The sequence below is a fragment of the Chrysoperla carnea genome, chromosome 3, assembly GCF_905475395.1.
Source record: "Chrysoperla carnea chromosome 3, inChrCarn1.1, whole genome shotgun sequence".
NCBI classification, from domain to species: Eukaryota; Metazoa; Arthropoda; class Insecta; order Neuroptera; family Chrysopidae; genus Chrysoperla; species Chrysoperla carnea.
The window spans coordinates 75,911,735-75,934,868 of NC_058339.1; the positions used below are offsets into that span (position 1 = coordinate 75,911,735).

The following is a 23,134-nucleotide window of genomic DNA, read 5'->3' on the forward strand; positions in this document are numbered from 1 at the left end:
AAGAAAGTACCCACAAACAAGATAGTAAAAGCTCAATTAGTAAGGCCTCAGGATCATCAATAATTCAATTATTGAAAAAACATTCAAAAATCTCGAAAAAGAAAAAAAATTAATTGATTTTACAAAACATTTGAGGGTTAAAAAACCGTAAATGTTTTGTAAAAAGCTAATAATTACTTTTTCCTTAAAAATATGTTAATTAAAAATTATAAATTAATCTACCATAGATTAACATATTTAATGTTGATTTCCCCTTCCTGGTTTCAAAAAATACTGTAATGTGCTCTACGTACCTGAAATATTTGGAAACAATTGTTTTTTTAATTGAATTACGTCATATTCCATGGCTAAACTTTAAAATTCTTGTGGTGTAGATTTTTTTCAAACTAGGATGGAAAAAAGGAAATTTACATAAGTATGATTGTTTTTATTGAGAATTTTCTTCTCTATAAAACATTTTAAGCTTGTGAAATATTAATATTTTGTTTTGTTTTTACTGTAATTGACATATTGATTAATGTGAATAAATCATTGTTTAATTGTTTTTTCTTTTATTAGAGAAATAGTTTTCAGTAAAAATTTTGAGACTTTTGCAACTTTAAACTTGAATCAATTATAAATCAATGGGGCTTTTCATCATGTCTTAAGCGCAAGCGCAAACTTTGTTTTTTCGTACAGACAGTAATAACTAATAAGTTACTATAGAAGACTATAATAGAAGATATTTGTTATTCATTTTATCACATTGGTTATTAATCAGTGTGTACGAAACAAAAGTGAATCGTAATTTTATAATGAAAAGCTCTATATAGACCTTTTTATCGATTTGCTTTTGTTTCGGACAGTTGTCAAAAAACTATTCAACCTAAGAAAGTTAAATGTATTTTATCTTTTTCAAGCAGCGCTTTTTGACAAGGAAAGAAGATATAAGATATGCCTTTACTTGATTGAAAACAGTCCGAAACAAAAAAGAATCATTTTGTAAATGAAAAGCCCTATTGAACAACAACTATTGCCATTTTTAAATAGAAATAGTGCAGTCAAGGACAGGGCCAAAATTTAGTGGAGAACCCTAAAATTTTTCCGTATATAGTGGAGTAAACTCAAGTAAAATAATATGATTACGCAAAGCATATTATGAAAAAGTTTATTCTTGTATTATATTTGCACACAGCTGACAATCGTTTATTAATTCTGATTATCAAAATATATATCGCGGAGAATATCGCTTTCCAAACTGAGAAGCATGAGATTCGACAAACGTTCTTTCGTCATCGACCTTCGCAATTTGTTCTTTATAATCTTTAGTTTTGAAAATGATATTTCCCTACTGCAATTAGCTACCATCATCGATAAATAAATACGAAGTGCCACTTCTGAATTACAAAAATATTTTGTATTTTAAATACATCGAAACTCGAGATAGATAACTGTGGGCGATAATGAAAATGAATATGTATATCTAAATATAGCTGTGGACGTCTTGCACGCCCTTAGCGCACAGAAATTATAAGCGCAATTTATTGATTAGTCAATTAAAAAACAAAAATAAAAGCATATAGAATCACATTTTGTTTTTATTAAACAACAAACACTTTTAAGTACAGAGTTGAGCATTTTAGTGTCGACATTTCAATTAAATACCTACGATTCCTTAGCTGAAAGTACGACCGATGCTTTCTATACCTAGAAATTTAACAAACATGTGACATGAAATTTGGCAAGTATGTGGCCTGAAATTTAAAATGCATGTGACTATTTCCCGGAAAATATACAAGTTTCATGTCTATTTTTCCGTATGACATCGTATTTACAGCTAAGGTACCACACCATATATGAATAACGAGATAAAATTTATAAAATAAATTAACAAAAATATTTTTTAACAATAAAATTTTTAACAACCAAAAACAGAATATAAAGACAAAATATAAAAATAAAAATTAAATTAATATTAATAAGAAAATAGGTCTGCAGGTAAAGGCGTATTATTTGACAGTTGGGTTCATAATAACTGGAAATTTGAGAAGCTTTTATCTCAAGGTTATATTTAAACACAAGTATGACTCAGCTTTACATTTATACACGAAACGATTGAAAATTAAATTTCAATTCTATAGTAATTTTGAAATATTAAGTGTTTTAAATTAGTTTGAATAAATTTAGTTCACCCCGTATTCGTTCTAATTAATAAGACAAGAAACACCCTAATCCATTATGGTAATTCTTAAAAATCATATAATGCAAATTAGTATTTTAGGATATGGGACGTAAAAATAAACCCTAATGGCGGTTTCGGAGTGGGGTGGGATTGAAGTAAACCGGAAAAAGTGAATCCTAGCCGGATAAAACATGTACTTTTATGGAAAAATAGTGCCACACACCGCAAAATGGCAGTATGACGGTAATTTGAAATAAACATGGGAGAATTCAACTAAAAAAATTTCTACCGCTTGCAAACGTTATCCGAAGTGGCACATATTTCTCCCCGCCCCGTAGCAAACGAACCACTTTTACTAATTGGGGGTAGTTTCGGGGGGAAGAGGAGTGTAGGAAATGTTTTCCAGTATTGTGTAATACTGGCAGACACCGCTTCTCTCTCGAAAATGGTCGTTCTGCCATATATATTTCCTCTGAGAGAAAATACTCCACAACGACTCAGGAGTTTATTTACTACTGAAAGTTAGGGTTCGTGGATTTTTTTACCCGCCATATCCTAGAATATAGCTTTATCTTAATTTTATTCGATAAGTTTCAACCTACTGCATGCGAAAGGAAAAAAATAGAAATCAATCGAGTATTTCTGGCTAACTATAGTTGCTGGCCAGGTTCTGTACAATAGACCTCTAAAAACCAGTCGCTGTGAAATGACTGTCAAATATTACGCACAATCCCAGTCCTATAATAATAATAATAAAACACCCATAAAGTTATTAGGGAATATAATAAGTATCCTTTATATAATAATTAAACACTTCAACTATTAAAAATGACATTAAAGATCAAGACCATGGTTTTGTAAGACCTTCAACAACATTTGGTGATTGGGATGATAGATAATCTTCAATTGTTTTAATATCACTAGGAAAACCTACATACGAATAAAATATATGATTAAATTATTTTAAAATCACTAGTAGAAGTAGTTGATGTTAAGGTATTTCTAACGACATGAGACTAAAAGTATTTTTGCACGAAATTGTGCAAAGAGGTAGTTTTCAACGACGTAATAAGTTGTAAAACAATTGTAGAAGCATTAACTGCCTCTGTTAGATGCTCTAAACTTTCAAAGTTGTCCGTTTAAAAGCTGCATCAATGTTCAATCTACCTATGTGCTGCGACCATGTGTGCACAGATGAGTAAGATATGAGAGTATTCGTTGTAGCGTTGACAGTTATACTGCACTAATACAAATACTATTTAGAAAACTATATATTCCCTCTTTCTAAGATATTCTCTCTCACTCCGATAGAAATACCTTAACCATAAGGACAATCCCTGCTAAAATTGTTTACTCACCGGCACAGAATTATAAAAAAAAATTGACGTAATGTCAGAAACCTGTATAGCACAGGCTGAGAATTTTCATATTAAAATCCGTTCGGGCAAAGACGTAGACGGCTCAAATTGTAGCTTTTAATGATATCATTTTGTAAAACCTCTGCATAAATATTAATCTCGTAGATTCATGATGAAACCGTGAAAACACAAAGATAAACGGAAATTTATTTTTAAATTCCCGTTTTGCTTTTCGTTATCACGGTTCCATCATGCATCAACGAGATTAATAATTATGCAGAGGTTGTAGAGCAAATCTTATCGAAGAAAATGCTTCTTTTTATTAAATTGCCGAAGCAAATATTTTTGCATTTTTGCAATTTGTGCGAAACTTTAAATTATTTTGCAACAAAACTTATTTATAAAAAGATAAAATTAAAAGCTTCAATTTGAGCCCGAACGATTTTCCTGCGAGTCATACAAGACGAGAAAATAAAGAGAGATAAACATGATTTTATACTTTGTTTTCTCTTAAAGTTTCCATCGAATTTGATTTAGCAAATCTCATTTTCTACAGCCCTCTACTTTTTGTTTTCTTTACTAAAATGCTTTTTCCGCCTTTTTTGGCGTAAAATTATTTTTACGCACCTTTCCAATTTTTTATCAAGTTGAAAAAATGGACGTGTTAATTTTTTTTAATACTGAAGTATTTTGCGTCGCACATACTGCACTAGTATCTCCATAGAAAATGATCGGATTTTGACCGTATACAGTACATTCGACAATATGCAATTGCGTGCCGGTGAGTGTATTTTCTAGGATTTATATACTTACCGACATGTTTATGCAAAAAACGTAAAATTAAACAATTATTGATTTTAATGGCAGTTAATGGATTCAGCTTTTTCATAAACCAATTTAGCCAATATCCCCAAACAAATGGCGAATCACATTGACTCTCATGGGTTGTATGTCTGAAAACAATTAATGTTTCATGACGTAAAGATCTAAGATTTAGAGAGTAAAAAGAAAGCAGATATCAAAAATCATAGGCGGATTAAGAAATTTTGTGACCGTAGGCAGTTTAAAGGTTCTTTTTATTTCTTCAGTTTCAAGTTCTTTATTTCTTAGAACCTGTGAAATCGTTTTGGTTTTTTGGTTTGCTCGGGATGTCAAAGTTTACTTCATTAATTCATTTACTGTAAAAATTGATGTACAATTTTCGCCTGTTTTGAAATTCAACCAGAAGCCTTTATATATTAACTAGATACACTGTCACTCTGAATGTTTCCCGACCAAATAATGAAAAAAGTAATATTTTCGTCAGATTCCACTGCTGTGAGCTTTCTCTTCCGTATCTTCTTTGAGCCCCTTTCATATCTTTGACTGTTGAAAGTTCCAAGGCTTGCTGTTCATTTGTATTAAAATGTTCCCTTTCTGCAGAAATTATATGAATTAGACTGTCATACATTCGAATAACTGTACATATTTACACTTTTACGCCCCTTGGTAACCTCGCGCCTGTAAGGATAACCTACCTCTTGTCAAAAAATACTTACAATAAAGTATACATTTGTCGATCTGATAGATCAGTTTTTACTAATAACTTCTCCATGGCATTCACATTACTGGCTATATGGAACGTTTGTGTATTTATAAATAGTAATGGTTGATGTAACTTCTCAAAAATTGGTGTTTCATCTTTAATTGGAAACATCCATGGATCAAGTAATATACCTTGCCTGAAATCCACAAAATTTACATAAATTAATAAAATTACAGTTAGAAAGTTGAAAGACAATTGCTGTGATTGCCAGCTCTGGAAATTCAGCCGTTCCGTTATTTTGAAACGCTTTCTTAGCGTATAAGTATAAGGTAGCAAAAACAGACATCGAGAAAATAATATCCTTATTTAAATAGGTTGAAATTCTTACAAAGTGCCGCCATTTTGAGAAAAAACGTTTCGACCTAAATCTCCGTAACCGTGTACGAAATTTGTAATGATTTTGTGCATTTAAATAGGGTATTCTACTAAGTTCACAAAAGTCACAAAAAAATATATTTTGGCAAAATAAATATACAACCGTGAAATTTAAAAATGAAATTTAATGTTAAATTTTTTTTATTCTCGCAAAAACGCTGTCAGCCATTTTGTGTGAAGTTATATTGGTAAAAACAACAGTCGTGTATGTAATTATTATATAAATAAATTTGATGGTAACATAACTTACAATTACTAACAAATTAGTAATTAATGCATATTATTTTTGCCTATATGTCATTGGCTTGTGTTTTAGGTCACATGTTGTACAGATTAAAAATTACGACTTTTAATTTTAATATAATAAAACAATAATGTGCTTTTATGACTCTAAATCAGAATATTTAAGTACATTTCTAACGGTACAAGATACCGGCGCAGCGGTTTTGAAGCGATAAGTTGATAGTATAGCAATCAGAAATTGATATAAATCTTAATAATTAGCAATAGGGTTTTGTAAAAAAGAAAGCTCGAGCAGCTTATTCGGGAAGCTAATTTGTCAGAAAGGGAAAAAAAAAGAAAAATTTAGAAAATTTCAACTTACTTGAGTCGAACATCACTAGCAAGTGTTAATAATGAAGTAGCACCCCCAAATGAATGACCCATCATCGTTATATCTGATAGATCCAAACAATTATGAAACGCTTCAAGACTTGTTTCTGTACGTTCATTTTGTACATCTTCTAAAACATTTCGGGGTGCTCGACCTTCATTTATCGCATAAATTAAATTTATCAATTTTATGCATTCTTCACTCCGGTATTTAACCTGAAAGAAAAAACAAATTTGATAAAATTTACTGTTTTTTACTCACTCATTCATCGTTTTAACACTCACTTGACGCATTCTGGCTGGTAAATGATTTTCTCCGAAATTAATACGTGCATATTCGATAAAAGTACGTTTTCCACGTTTGGCATCATCTTCACTACTATAATAATAAGTACTACAACAGGATTCATCTCTAAAACAAACAAAAATTATAGATTTGAATTCTCAAAATTTCAAATATTATAAATTCAGGAATGAATTTTATAAAGGTTTTTATAGAGTGGGTTCTTTTTCGTCTTCGAAAAACTTTTTGTGAGCGATTTCCGGGATAGTCTTAACCCCGTACAATAACTTCTATGGACCCCATTGACCAGAGGCGTAGCTAGGTATTCAAAGGCCCTGGTGTAAAAAAACTGGGGCCCTAACTAAACTGTTTAAGTTTAATCAAATAACTGCAAAACTTATTAAAACTTCTTCAGTGGACTTCTTAACCAGTACTGGGCTGGTCATACTATCTGAGTCTCTATCAATACTATTTTCTCTTTCCTAGTGTTACAACTATACTAACGCAACTATAAAAGATTTTTGTTGCGATAAACTTTTAATTTATTGCCCGTTTTCTTATTGTCTTAACCAACTAAATGTGACGACGAATCTTTCAAATTGGCATTACAACACTGCACCCAGAAAGAATACTCAGGAATTTTCCACAAGTTTCGGGCTAGAACAAGAAGTCGAAACTTATTAGGAATTATTCTGTATTCTTTCAAATGATTTGCTATGATTAAAGTCGTGTTGCAAAATACTTTTTTGACCAATCCGAATATGGGGGGATTTTAAGCTAGTTCAATACGATAATTGCTGGTTAGGGTTCGATTTATAAATTTTTTGCTTATTTTTAATAGAAGCAAATTTATGGGGAAAAATCACTCTTACCTATGTTCAATTGCAGCGACTAGAAAACCTCTTGATGCTAAATCTGCACATATTGTGCTATAAAAAAACCTTGAACCGCCTAAACCATGCGATAAAATTATACATTTCATTTTACCATTTTGTTTTGGTTTTCCACCATTAACCGCAGGAATATGAATAACACCTTCAAAATAATTTTTATTAATAATACATAAAGCAGACTATAGACATTCAATGTTTTTGATTTTGTTCAATTTTCGACCTTATTCAATCTTTAATGGTATAATGAAAACAAGGCACCAACAACATAGATTAACACGGTTGTTCGACCGATATATGTTTGCTTATCAGAACATTGTATGACGGAAAATTCCATTCATTTATCGATATTACATGTAATTTTTTTAAATAATTAATCAACATAATTAAATAATTAACTTAATTAATTGCCATAATTATGCAACGTTCCTTTGTCGGTTACTCGATCACTGACCTCACAATTTGACAGATACTTAGAACAGTATAAATTGTAGGTATATGAACAAAATCAATGTGCAGCCCGCCACCAAATTAGCAACGAGTAATATTTACAATAAGAGTAATTACGATTAACTAATTTATACGAATGATGAAAACGTTAGCTTTCGTAGGAAGTGCGATTTAAAAATATGTCATTTTTGCATTTAATCGAAAGAAAATACGATTAAAGTTTATAGATAATCGTAGGTCAAAGCCACCAAAAAGACAGGCGAATGTACGCCGAATGTCTTTGCCAACTTTTGGCTAAAGCATTTTTCCGTAGTTAGCGTGTTTTCTTTCGATTAAATGCAATAATGACATATGTTTAAGTCGCGTTTCTTAGGAATGCTGACAATTTTCGAAGAAATTATTTAGATGGAAAATGTTAGTTTCTTTATGAGGATTTAAATTGGCTATTAAAGAAACCCGAGGAATTAGGTCCAGTCTAATATCAGAACGTGATGCCCCCCATCAAACTCTGCAACTTTTGTTTAAGTTATTTTTAGATTGGTTAACTAAAAAAACGGGCTATTAGCCATTATAGATTAAGGTGGTCCACCCTGTATAAATACTAGTTAAAATGTATAATACATGGACGCTAGAGAAACGCCAATGAGGTGTTTGCCTAGGACGCTTTCGACATTTCATCCGCCTGTGATTGAGACTTTAATATGTGCACTAAATGTCTCAATTTATTGAGGAAAGACAAACGAAAATTGAACGAGGTCATTTAAAAAAAAATTTCAAATATTTTCGAATTACAAACCAGAATATAACCACATAACGAATCGTACAACTATAATCCATATCATGACAACTTGTGAAAATCCTCGTACGTAATGGTAACCAGGAATCCATGGAACCCATTTATCCCAATATTCCTATATTCGGGGAAAATAGATTAACAAGATATATTTAAACAAGAGAATAAAAAAAAAGGTGATTTAAAGAAACGTGCTACAACAAAAACGTAGAAAATTAGCCAACGCAAGAAAACTTACTTTATTATGTTATCAATTTTTTGGTTAAAAATAATGCCATAATTGACGGGAGTATCAACAACATTGAATTTTGGTATCGATATACAAACATTAAAAAAATTGTTACAAAATCCATTTTAAAAATGTTCATTTTTTGCGGTAAATGATAGTTCAAAGTCCCTTGATCACAATAAACACAGTCAAATTGGCGTATAAATTTTATCTTTTACGATATTTTTAAAGCATCAAATAACATTTACGTGATACAAATATTAGTTTTATTCGTAACATAGATTTAAATTCAATGAATATAAATTAATTCTTAACTTGACTAGGCATGTGAGGTCGAACTACTTTAAACATGTTTTGTTAAGTGATGATCTATTTTACTATTATTCTATTAAAGGGTGTTCCATTTTCGATGTTATTTTTAATTTTGTCGCCATTTTGGTGTTCTCTACTAGTGTATAGTTTTTCATTTTAAAAAGTGATTATCTTTTGTTTCGGACAGTTTGTTAAAAAACTAATGAGTAACAAATATCTGGTATCTTTGTCAAACTTATTACTGTCTGTCCGAAACAATAATGAATCGTAATTGAAATGAAAAGGTTTATGACAAATAAAAACATCCCAGTTAACAAAAATGACGAAATAATCCTTCGATGAACGTATGATTATTATTTTAAGTCTTAATTAGGGTGGTAAACTCAGTGAGTATATTTAATAATAAAAAAAGAATGTAATACTACATCCTCTGGGCTCTAATAGCCTTAAATTTTCAGATAAGATGCTCTAAAAGGCAAGATGATTTCACCTGACTTGAAATAAATCCATAAATTCTATAGAATTTGAAGATATCTACAATACTTTATACGAAATACGATTTGTTTTTGATACTCCCACAGAAATAAAAACAAATTTCCCAAACTGAAAATTAATAAAACAGTTATAATCAATCATATATGCAATTTTTCATGAAACCACAAAATTAAAAGAAATTAATCCAATTAACGAAGAAAAGAAAGATTAAAAACACAGTTAAAAATTTAAAAGATATCATTCAGTTAGAATAAGGTCAAAAATTCAAAAAAAAAGTATGTCATTAAATAAAAAGACCTCAAAATAAATAATTTGCTGTACCATGTTTCACCAATCACCCAATACAAATGTACCTCAATATTCCCTTTAAGTTCTGTTGGGTAATATAAGCGAACGAAGATTCCTTTTTTATCATACTCAGTCATCACATCTAAAATTCCTGGAATGTACTTCCCTAATAACAAAAAAAAAAAAAAACAAATAAATGTCATTTTTATAGTACTAATTTACATGACACAGTTTTCAAATAAACAAATGAAAAACTAGTTGAAAAACCGTTTCCAAGAATTACTGAGAAGATTTATATCAATTTAAACAAACCTGAATCGAAAGGTAAGTGTGAACGATAATTTTTCTTAAAGAACAACATTTTTTTTCGGTTACACTATAAATATTCTTCTATTGACATTTTATGTAGAACGTTTACGCTAAATTAGGTTATATTTCTACCATTGGCTGCTGGAGAAATTTGCTGTATCATTTTTAAATGTAATGACGTAACTAATGGCGGGAATTTTTAATTTTAGATTAAAGAAATATTATTATAGTTTGTTATGGCTGGCTTAAAAAGGCCATTTCGAGTGGCTGTGGAAGGAAATATTAGTGCTGGAAAAAGTTCGTTTCTTGAATATTTTAAAAGATATTCAAACATTGATACTTATACGGTACGAATAATTATATTTTTAGTATTACTCGAATGTATTTAACAAAATTACTTGGGGAGAAAAATCTTTGAAGAGACTAATATTATATTATTGTTAGCGTCTTTGTTTATAACTCGAGTCGTCGTATAATTTAGACCCATAAAATTATGTAGATATTGAATTTGGATTAGCTGAAAATTAGGAGCTATGTTTAGGTACAATATAGGTGCGCATACGAAAAAAGTTGCATAAACAATTTTCCAACAGTTCACAAAAAAAGAAAGGTGTGTCAGGATTTAATAATCTAGCATTCCGTCGTATAAAAGTAGATATTTTCTTTTTTCCTAGCTGTAACATTTAAGTGCCACTTGAATGCTTTCAAAAACTTTAAAAAATTTCCAAATTAAATATTTTTTATTGGCTTTATCTAATTGAGTTTCACCCAGATGTGCTAGTGCTATTAGGAATTTCTAAACGTAGTTGTATCTTGCATCAAAAAAATAAAATAATTTTGAAGAGCATTTTTAAAATTTGGTTTTTTCCAAATGATACAAATAAAATTATAATCAAGTTTTCAATAAAATTGAGTGATAAATTAGGAATAATTTTGATAAATGCGCTTAAGTATTTCTTCATCCTTATACATTAATGTGAAGAAAATATGACATGCCTTAAATTTTTTTTAAAAATAGGAACCTATTTCAACTTGGACGAATTTTAAGGGGAATAATTTATTAGAATTATTATATACGGATATAAAAAAATGGAATTTTTTATTTCAAAATTTTGTACAATTATCGCGATTTAAAATTCAAACATCAAAACCAACGAATTTGAATAAAAATGTTCAAATTTTTGAAAGAACACTACAAAGTAACAGGTAATAATTAATAAAATACTATGGACTTATAAAGTCTGTGATGTGGCTTATATGATGTCATCGATGTCTATATTAAAACTAGATTGCCATCAGCAATTGAATTGTTACATTTAGATTTATTATAGACATCTATAGATAAATATTTAAAGGTTCCAATTTTAATTTATATATCGTTAGATTTTGTTTTGGGAAAATGGCATTTGAGCAAGGTTATTTAACACATCCTGAGTTCTTAGTGAACACAAAATGGTATGAAACCTTAAATGAACTTGAAGATATTTCAGTTGACTTAATAGGTAAATTTTTACGTTGGTTATTTGTAATTTATTAAAATTATTGACTTAATTCGTGTTCTCAATCGACAATAGCTGAGAAAAGGATCGATTTTCGAACCACAATCAGAATAAATTTTCTAAAGCTCGAACAAGCACAGAATTCATAAAAACACTGTATAATTGTAAAATTACCTTACCTAATAATTTTTAACAAAAAATTGCAAAAGATGCAACTTCTCTATTGTGGAAAGAAAAGTATTGTGTCTAGATTTTCTGGGCTGAGTAGATACAAGCCAATCAAATAAATACTCTTTATACCCTAGTTTACAGATCACAATTTCGGTTTCGAAATGCGTAATGGGCATAGATTTCGTGTACGTTAAATATTAATTCAAAACCTCTTTTATTAGATGACATCTTCATTCTTAATTTATAACCGTGAAATAATATGGCAGCATTGTCGATTAAGAATTAGACGATTAAGTGATATTCACTTTTAATCAACAAACAATAAAAATTAAGTTAATTTTATAGTATATGTTCGATGTAGTCCCGAGACCTGCTTTCATCGCTTAAAGATAAGAAATCGCACTGAAGAGACCAACGTTAGTTTAAAATATCTACAAGACGTGCATGAAATCCATGATCGATGGTTAATATCACCTGAATCAGAGCCATGTGCGCCTGTTCTAGTATTAGATGCCGAAAAAGATATAAATGAATTAGTACTCGATTATGAGAAATATAAGGAATATATTTTAGGTGAAAAAATATATCCATCAAATATCAAGTAAATTTTCTATTCGAATAAATAGATATATTAGTGCTTAAGCTGGTTCAGAAATGCAATTAAGCTTTCATATGACCAAATAGTAAAAAAAGGAAATGTATAATGATAAAATTTTAATGCAAGCAGTTTTTTCCTCTCGCTTGCGTTCACTATGACTTTCAAGGAGTGATTTTATTCCTCCATTCTAGACACGGCCGTGCGCCGTTTTTTTTTTTATATAAAAAACTTTTCCCCCACGTTTGAATAAAAAAAAAAAAATATACGAAAATGATCGGAAGAAAATCCGACTCGATGCAACTGAAAATAATTGGGGACCTATATGTTTGATAAATTCGTTACAAGGCCACTTTACAAGACCATGATTTATGGTTTTTTGGACATGTCTGATATATATTTTATCTCCGAACGTTTAGGTTTCTCCAACCGCTCCTTTTGTTTAAATAAGCTGAAATTCGATATGTAGGGTTTTATGTAAGGCGGATTAATGTTTTAAAAGCGGAGTGATACTTGCAAAATTTGGAGGTGATTCCGAGAGTGGAGAAGAGTTATGGCTTTGAACTTCAGCATAGCAATTTAGCTAGATAGTTCAAAATTTTTATGTAGATGGGGTTAGTATCAAGAATGAGGGTCTCCCAGGTTGGATTTTTTCAAGGATGTGTCTTTTGATATATCAATTTTCCAGCCCTCCTTATCAATTATCGATTTTCCTGCTTACGGATTTTTGAAGTTTGTACTTCTTTAGGCACGTTAATACGCGCGCACAGGGTGGCACGAAAGTACATGTTGAAGTTAGGTACAATTTTTTAACACCATAAACGAAATGTTACTCACAAAAGACAAGGATAGATAGTTGACAGATTAAATGCTATCTATGAACGCAATAGATAAGCTTAATAGGTTGGCTGATAAGTCCCCGGTCTGACACATAAATGGCGTCGCTAGTATTAAATGCATATTATTTTTATATAGTACCAACCTTCAAATGATTCGTGTCAAAATTTGACGTCTGTAAGTCAATTAGTTTGTGAGATAGAGCGTCTTTTGTGAAGCAACTTTTGTTATTGTGAAAAAAATGGAAAAAATGGAATTTCGTGTTTTGATAAAATACTGTTTTCTGAAGGGAAAAAATACAGAGTCCGGAAACTCATTATCAAGCCAAGTTTTTGCTTCCACTGTATTTTTTCCCTTCAGAAAACAGTATTTTATCAAAACACGAAATTCCTTTTTTTCCATTTTTTTCACAATAACAAAAGTTGCTTCACAAAAGACGCTCTATCTCACAAACTAATTGACTTACAGACGTCAAATTTTGACACGAATCATTTGAAGGTTGGTACTATATAAAAATAATATGCATTTAATACTAGCGACGCCATTTATGTGTCAGACCGGGGACTTATCAGCCAACCTGTTATATAATCGAAATTACAATTTACTATATATAGTGACTGTATCATGACTCAATACATGAGATTATTTGTTTATATTATTTATAAATTATTAAATTTGTTATTACCGAAGAATTTCAACTTCTCACGCGCGTACATTAGTACACACATCTATTTTTGTTTTCAACCTTCCAATAATTATTTCATCCAATTTTAGAAAAGGTTCCACCAAGGCTATGTTCAACAAGTGGCGGTAGCTAATACTTAATTTGTCATGAAAAATTTTAAAATTGGCATAGGTTTTAGCTTAGATTTTCGTTCAGATACAGCTTCATCCTACAAAAAAGCTTGCACTGAAATATCTATAATTTGAAATACATAACAGTTTTGTTTCGATAACAAAATTTTTAACATGTTTTATTTAAGATATGTAGAAAAAACGTATCCAGTATTAACAAAACCAATGAAAAATTATCAACAAATATGCGTTGAAGGTAATTTATCATCTGGAAAATCAATTCTTTTACAAAATTTACAAGATAATAGTTTGATTGAATGTATTCAGGTGAGTTTGCTTGGACATTTCATTATTATTATTATTATTTTCTTTTATTGTTTGAGTTTCAGTTTTTGTTTTTACAAATTACCTAATCATTAATTATTTGATTTATTTGAGCACTCATACGGGGAATGTTGATTTTTTTTATTTTTCCCTGACGATTATTAAAAACGCAATTTGTAATATTATTAAAATTATTAATTCATTAAATTTTTTAAGATAGTTTGGCCGTAAAACCAATTTTTTTCAGAATTTGATGAAATTAAAATGTACAAGATATTCAGACCCCTCTTTCCACTGCGTACTTGACCAGGGTCCAGCGATTATATGAGCATGTTTTTTGAACTTGGCTATTCGATTTTATTGCTAAGAAATCAGCGCCACAAGTAAAAAAAAATGTAAACTATACTTAAACAACTCAGCTGATTTTTTCATTGAATTAAAAGGCAAAAGATACCTACTTGATTATACATTATAATGTGCTGTACTCTTTTATATGTGTGTGGTATGTGTGTATGGTTTTCAAGATTTTAAATAAACATTTCCGTTTAATATTATGTATCTATGGGCGTTGCAAACTACTATCTTTTTTCAATCGCTAGATAGAGTCTTCCTTAGTATTAAAATCCAATAAGGTGTCACTAAAGTAATGTAACTAACATTTTTTCCCCTAACAATTAATATAGGAACCAATCGACAATTGGCGTGATCTCGAAGGATTTAATTTATTAAAACTTTTGTATAGTGATTTAAAAAGATGGAATTTTTTATTTCGAAGTTATGTTCAATTAACATTTTTACAAAGTCATATAAAACAAAATTTGAATAATACAAATAATTGTAAACTTTTTGTTATGGAACGTTCGTTGTATAGTAATAGGTAAACAAAAATTTATTTTTTGGAATTTTATTTAAAACCGCTTTGTAAAAAATATATAAAATAAAAATAAATAAAAATTCAATTGGCTGAGGCAAGATTTGACCCTGGGTACTATTTATTGGAAACTAGAGACGTAGTCAATCGAGCTATACATCTGTTTTTATTTGTTATTCAAACGAAAATAGTATGTTACAAATTAAATTTCATTCTCAATCGCTTCAATCTATAAATAAGACACAAGTTTACTTTGGATATTTAGTAAAGAAACTATAATTATTTTAGATACGTATTCATTGAGCATGCGCATAAATTTGGATATTTAACAAAAGCTGAATATGACACGTTAATTGCTTGGTTTGATGTTCTTATAGAAAGGTGCGATGTCAATATTGATCATATCGGTAAGTGGAATAGACTCTTCAATAAAGTCTTTACTATGATATTCCTGATTTGAAAGTTGAAGTCTGTAGATAGAGACAATAACTTTCCAAAATATATGGCCGGTACCCCTTCAGCTTGAAGCGGGAAACTCCAGCAATCGTGTAGTTTCTCCCGACTTCCGATATTAATCTTTTAGAGTTCTGTATTTATATATATATATATATATATATATATATATATATATATATATATATATCCAATGAAAATACTAAATTAAATTAAATTGACCCGCCTTAAAACCCGTGATGTACCATATATGCTGAAACACCCAGTATATATATACACGCAATTTATTTCCGATGCACCGAGACTATAAAAGTTTTAATATAATGCAACGGTGCTCCTTGATATATACATGCATATACCATATTTAATTTACTGTCGGCTTTTATTTCATTAATATTAATTATTTTTACATGTTTACATTAAAAGATATATTCGATGAATTCCCCTTAATAATTGTTTCTACAAATTATGACATTTATATAATATTGTAAAATTAAATAAGTAATGAGTTTCCCTGGTGGAAAAAATATTTGAAAAAATAATAAGTCTTAATAAGTCTTAGGAAACTCTGAAAAAGTCTTAGAAACTTTAAAAAAGTATTAAGAACTCTGAATAACTCTGAATTAGACTAGTCCGAAAACGTTGAGAAATTCAAAGTTCTTAAGGCTTTTTCAGAATTTCTTATTCTTCCTTCAAATATTTTTTCCACCAGGGCTTGAAAAAAATATATATTTTCGCTTTTCATATGATTCTTTTTTCGCGCTTCAAATTCTGTTGCGTCTGTGGCGTGTGATATTAATATTTCCACGTCCTAGTTACGGCTCTGTCTGCTTGGACATAGCTTTATTTTAAGAATATTTATATAAATTTTTAATAATGGCGGCATATTTGACTAAGATGAAACTTCCTTTATTTACACATAATCTTAAACAGTTTGGCATTTCAATTTAAATCTATTTTCTAGTATACATTCAATCATCACCTACATTATGTCTAGAACGTCTCAAAAAACGCGGACGTCCTGAAGAAGATAATATACCATTAGAATATCTACAGCAATTACACGATTTTCATGAAAAATGGTTAACACAATCGAGTATAAATCACACACCTCTATTTATTATTGATTCACATCGTTCAGAAATGCAATTGGTTAAGGATTTTGAAAAACGTTTCATACAGAATCAAAAATAATTTTTTTTGTTTAATGTTTAATAAAACCGCATTTATAATATAATTTAATAAAAACGATTAAATGATTCAAGAAATATATTTTTTACAAGCTTTTATTTATTTTCACCTGCCCGTTGCTTGTAATCAAATTTTGATCCTTTTCTCGATTTCCGATTGAGCTAAAATTTTGCACGCATATGTAAAAACAATGATATTGCATTTGTATGGTAAGTATGACCTAATTTTCCCACTGCTTCCATCATATCAGCACATCTTTAAAAAGTATTGTATTGCAAACAAATTGTTTATCAATCCTGAAAAAACAAAGGCAATGGTATTCAGGAAAGGTGGTAGACTTCAGTTTTACTTCAGTGAACGAGAATAAACCCTCTAAATCTTTTCCTATAGATCGTACAAATTTGATCCGATATTATTGGAATTTTTTTTTTTGAAACCCACTAATTTTTTGTCATTATTTTCAACTGTGATGTCAGTTTTTCGCAAGCCATCACTAAAGTGCTTCTTTTCCGGACCAAGACTCCACATTCTTGAATTTTATTGTTACTAGATAAATTTTGATCGTAAATTTGAAAAGTATGACCCAAATTAAGAAGGATTACATACTTGGTTTATCAAAATTGGATAAAATTTGAATGTGATAGAGCAAAATTAAATTTTTTGGATTCTAATGACGTCATAAAGTAAAAAATTCGATTTTTTTGATAACACATTCCGTTATGCTTCATTCCGTATCATCATATTAGTTTTGATCTAGAGGGTGAGCAAAGCTAAATCCCAATTTTTTTCTCTTCGTTTACTGGAGTAATTGAAAATAACCAAATAAAGCACGAGAAGGTGCTTCCTCCCATGCCCCCCTTGAGGACGCCTATGTTCTATACCTAAGGAAATCAACAAACGCTTCTACTTTTTCATGATCGCCTTAAAGCTTCGAGCTTTTGCCTTAGTTAGAGGAATAGGCAACTTCAACGTCTGTGATATTTTAGTGAACTCTTATGATGTTTTTTTGTTGTTGTTTTTTTTTTGAAGCCAGACTCCCAAAATTGCTACAAAGTGTTTTGTAAATTACATTTTATGTTCATACACTGTGTTTATTCAGAAGATATTGTTGTGATTGTTAAATTTTTTGAATGTTATCTTTTTATTTAATTTTATATTTGTTTATATTTATTTAATTTTTAGGATTGATATATGATTATGTGTTTCTTTTTTTCTGTTTTTAGAATCAATTAAACATTTTTTTTATGTAGTAAATGTCATCTCCTGTAATTATAGTCTAGTTCACATTTAGTATATATACAAAACATACCTACCTCGCATTGTTACGTGACGTTTTTCACAAGTTTGCTCATTTCCGCTGTGGTGTTAACATTTAACCCGAGAATATAAATAATCTCTAGACAATTTTAAAAAGAAACAAACAATATCGTTTTATATTACTTAAACAGAGATAGAAAACATATACAAGTAAAATATATGCAAAAGAACATACGTTACTGCTTTAGAATTTGCTAGACTGTACGGTAACAATTACAAGTAAATTATATGCAATAGAACATACGTGACAGTTCTAGAATTTGCTAGACTGTTCGGTAACAATTGATTGTAACTATATAAACAGAGCACAGTGTGCGATACCGGGAGATTACAATACAGACCCTTCAAGTTAACTACAGTCAAGTTTTATCATCTAACAGAATAACATTAAAATAAAAGTATTGTGATTTATATTGTATTTGTATGTAGTAAACAAAAACTTAACAATAAAAATTCGTATAATTATTAGAGTATAGACAGTTCATTTCTTTATGATACAAATTTGATTACGTTAAGCCCGCTACACCGCAAAGCGCGTTAAGGAACTCCGTTCCGAAAAAATTAAAAATTATATTTTCATTCTCCCTAATAATACGCCGATATTTGTTTACTGTTTTCGCGTTTTACAAATCTGCCTGTATAAATTTTGTGACATTGGCATTTGTGACATAGGTCGTTGGTACAACACAACAGTGTATTAATGAAATTTATTGGCACCGATGTAATAAATTATTTTCAGTTTAGCGTGTGCCTATTTTTGCTTATCATTATAAATAAAAGTTAAATTAAATAAAAGTTTATAAATTTTTTTCTAATCTATTAAACTTAAAGAGCAAAGAATAAAAAATAGCGTGGCCTTGACAACAGATTTCATAAAATTGGTTGCCCTGATACAAAAAGGGTATTAATAAATTCGAATATTCGAATTAATAAATTCGATTTGAAAGCGATACAATTCGATTCATTAAAATTACAAATTTTTAAATTTTAGATGAACTAAAACTTAAAAAAAAGTTGGAGTTCTTAAAAATAAACCGAATTCAGGCTTCAATGCGAAAATAATTCGAAAAAATATTCAAACTTTTTTTAAAAATTTGACCTAAAATAAGACTTATATGCAATTTGTACATGTATATATGTTGTTACTGTTGCCTAGATATAGAGTAAACGAAACTAAAAAAATTAATACAATCCTTTTTACAAAATTTTGGCTACTTTTAAGGCATAAAATAATATTTTTATGCAATTTGCACATGTTTATATGTTGTTATTGTTGCCTAGATATAGAGGAAGAGGAAATGTAAAGAAATGATACAATTCTTTGTACAAAATCTTGACTTTTTTTAAGACATAAAATAATATTTTTATTCAATTTGCACATGTTTATATGGTGTTTCTGTTGTCTAGATGAAGAGTCAAGAACCAAGCTATGAAAAATTTTCGATTAAATGACTTTGAAAGCGATTCAATAATACAAACCTTTTATAAAGATCTACTTCCATTCAAAACGTAAAACAATTTTTTTATACAAAGAGAACATATCTATATGTTGTTAATGTTGGCTAGACGTAGAAGAAATTAAAATACTCTGTCTGCGAGAGAAATATAATAATTTTTAGCTTTGTGAGGGGATAAACCAAGAAAATCTTCCCATTCACCTCTCTAGAACTCTATGCTATACAAAACATTCTAACTGTTGTGGGAGAAATAAATTTAAAAATAGTTCTAAAATTTTAACCGTATGAGCATTTTAGGGGGATTTGTTTCAGTTAATTAGTGTTTAAGAAAATAAAATATTTTACTACAGTTGTATCATGCTTTATGACAGCACGTTCATTTCTTTCATTTTAGTAATTTATAACAATGTTGCATTTTATTTAAAAACTTCCCTCATATGCTGGAATAAAAGAAACTCCGGGAATGAGTAACTAATTATTCTTAAGCTAATTTCGTACAGGACTTGGGTAAAATATTACGCTAAATTTTCTTTACAATTATTTTATTAATACTGTTTTTATACATTCATAATAAATTTACACACTTAACACAATAAATTACATAAATTTTATAAATCAATTTTCAAAAATAATATAAATTTAAAAGTAAGTTTTATTGAATAGACCGCTTAATACTAATTTTAATAATTAAAAGTAATAATTTATTTGGACTTGTTTTTGCTAAAATAATTAAAAACACATAACATTTAAAAAAAATCTTTTATTCAAATGAATATAAATCGCCTTTTTTCCCAAAATGAATTAATACCGTTTATTTCAAAAGCCAACTTGGACTATTTCTTAATCGTAGGACTTAAATCGAAGTAACTCTAAGAAAATGGATATTATTAACAAAAAAAAAAAAACAAAACAAAACAAATATTTACAAAACTGATACAATTTTTGCTATTTGAAAACAATTTAATAGAATGTATGGTGAGAATGTATAAACATAAATCAGTAGATTCGGACACCTAATAAAAATTGATGTTAAATTTATTGTAATTAGTATTTTATTTCTATTATTGTACAATCTTAATGTCGTTTGTATTATTATTAATAATTAGTTATTTTATGGAAAATATCAATGTCCAAACCCAAATGCAAGAACTGGCTACATATCTCAGGAGCATTTTACGGTTTAGTATTAACAATTTACATAATCGAAATTAATAAATATATACAAACATTAAAGATTCGTCAATTAATATGAAATAAAATTATAAATATTACTGAAACATTTAAAAATCATTGCACCATTGCGAATATTTTCAATAATTTGACAAATTTTGGATCAGACAGCCAACAGACGGGTAGAGATAGCTATCACAAAGTTTTGATTATGACTACAAAATGACTATAAAAAAAAATTGCTATAATTAAAAAACTAATAAAAGTTGTGATAATTAAAAATTATTTTTAAACTGTAGTTTCGTCGAACACATACGAAAATTTACCATGACATATTTTTTTATATAGATACTTTTTTTTCTATCATTGTACAATCTTAATGTCGTTTATATTATTATTAACAATTAGTTACTTTATGGAAAAAATGTCTTTTTATTTCTTAATCATAGGACTTAAATCGAAGTAACTCTAAGAAAATGTATATTATAAAAAAAAAAAAAAAAAAAAAAAAAAAACAAATATTTACAACACTAATACAATTTTTGCTATTTGAAAACAATTTAATAGAATGTATAAGCATAAATCAGTAGATTCGGACACCTAATAAAAATTGATGTTAAATTTATTATAATTAGTATTTTATTTCTATTATTGTACAATCTTAATTTCGTTTATATTATTATTAATTGTCAATGATTTTATGCAAAATTGTTAAAATCAGTTTAAGATCCCGGACCTGACGACAGCAATGCGCTGATTTGTATCACTCGTAGCCAAATTGTACATTTTAAGAGGTCCTGAAGCTATGACATTAACACTCCTCGTTTATTATGTATGCCATAAAGGCTGATTATAAACGACAATGTACGTTTGTCGGAGTTCATGACAGGTACCAGTATGCAAGAAAGCATTTTACATCGAACTGTTAACCATTTACATCAAAATCAAAATTAGTAAATATATATAAACATTTAAGATTCATCAATAAAAACGAAAGAAAATCATAAATACTACAAAAGTAACAAAATCATTGCACCGCTATGTATTTTCAGTTGTTTCTAACAAATTTTTAATGAAACAGACCGTAAACGGGTTGAGAAAGTTATAATAAATTTTTGGTTAGTCCTGCAAATTTAATTGCAATGGCACATTTGTAAATAAACTTTTTATTTCTATCATTGTACAATCTTAATGTCGTTTGTATTATTATTAATAATTAGTTATTTTATGGAAAATGTCAATGTCCAAACCCAAATGCAAGAACTGGCTACATATCTCAGGAGCATTTTACGGTTTAGTATTAACAATTTACATAATCGAAATTAATAAATATATACAAACATTAAAGATTCGTCAATTAATATGAAATAAAATTATAAATATTACTGAAACATTTAAAAATCATTGCACCATTGCGAATATTTTCAATAATTTGACAAATTTTGAATCAGACAGCCAACAGACGGGTAGAGATAGCTATCACAAAGTTTTGATTATGACTACAAAATGACTATAAAAAAATTGCTATAATTAAAAAACTAATACAAGCTGTGATAATTAAAAATTATTTAAAACTGTAGTTTCGTCGAACACATACGAAAATTTACAATGACATATTTTTTAATATAAATTCTTTTTATTTCTATCATTGTACAATCTTAATGTCGTTTGTATTATTATTAATAATTAGTTATTTTATGGCAAATGTCAATGTCCAAACCCAAATGCAAGAACTGGCTACATATCTCAGGAGCATTTTACGGTTTAGTATTAACAATTTACATAATCGAAATTAATAAATATATACAAACATTAAAGATTCGTCAATTAATATGAAATAAAATTAGAAATATTACTGAAACATTTAAAAATCATTGCACCATTGCGAATATTTTCAATAATTTGACAAATTTTGAATCAGACAGCCAACAGACGGGTAGAGATAGCTATCACAAAGTTTTGATTATGACTACAAAATGACTATAAAAAAATTGCTATAATTAAAAAACTAATACAAGCTGTGATAATTAAAAATTATTTAAAACTGTAGTTTCGTCGAACACATACGAAAATTTACAATGACATATTTTTTAATATAAATTCTTTTTATTTCTATCATTGTACAATCTTAATGTCGTTTGTATTATTATTAATAATTAGTTATTTTATGGCAAATGTCAATGTCCAAACCCAAATGCAAGAACTGGCTACATATCTCAGGAGCATTTTACGGTTTAGTATTAACAATTTACATAATCGAAATTAATAAATATATACAAACATTAAAGATTCGTCAATTAATATGAAATAAAAT

General features: G+C 28.8%; 2 protein-coding genes across 2 annotated transcripts; one reads left to right on the plus strand and one right to left on the minus strand.

Moving 5' to 3' along the window:
* Window positions 1-1,559: 1,559 nt before the first annotated feature.
* On the minus strand, window positions 1,560-10,273 carry LOC123295307 (platelet-activating factor acetylhydrolase-like). The gene is made up of 9 exons (XM_044876602.1): window positions 10,144-10,273; window positions 9,897-9,997; window positions 8,511-8,625; window positions 7,247-7,409; window positions 6,377-6,503; window positions 6,084-6,307; window positions 5,058-5,240; window positions 4,333-4,472; window positions 1,560-3,091 (listed from the first exon to the last, which is right to left on the minus strand). Exons 1-9 carry the CDS (start codon window positions 10,190-10,192, stop codon window positions 3,003-3,005), a joined length of 1,191 nt encoding a protein of 396 aa, XP_044732537.1. The 5' UTR covers window positions 10,193-10,273; the 3' UTR covers window positions 1,560-3,002.
* On the plus strand, window positions 10,025-16,904 carry LOC123295306. Its single transcript, XM_044876601.1, has 9 exons — window positions 10,025-10,155; window positions 10,350-10,487; window positions 11,159-11,346; window positions 11,524-11,642; window positions 12,156-12,411; window positions 14,226-14,364; window positions 15,045-15,238; window positions 15,521-15,639; window positions 16,650-16,904. The coding sequence occupies exons 2-9, from the start codon at window positions 10,377-10,379 to the stop codon at window positions 16,877-16,879; spliced, it is 1,356 nt and encodes a 451-aa protein (XP_044732536.1). The 5' UTR covers window positions 10,025-10,155; window positions 10,350-10,376; the 3' UTR covers window positions 16,880-16,904.
* Window positions 16,905-23,134: the final 6,230 nt, after the last annotated feature.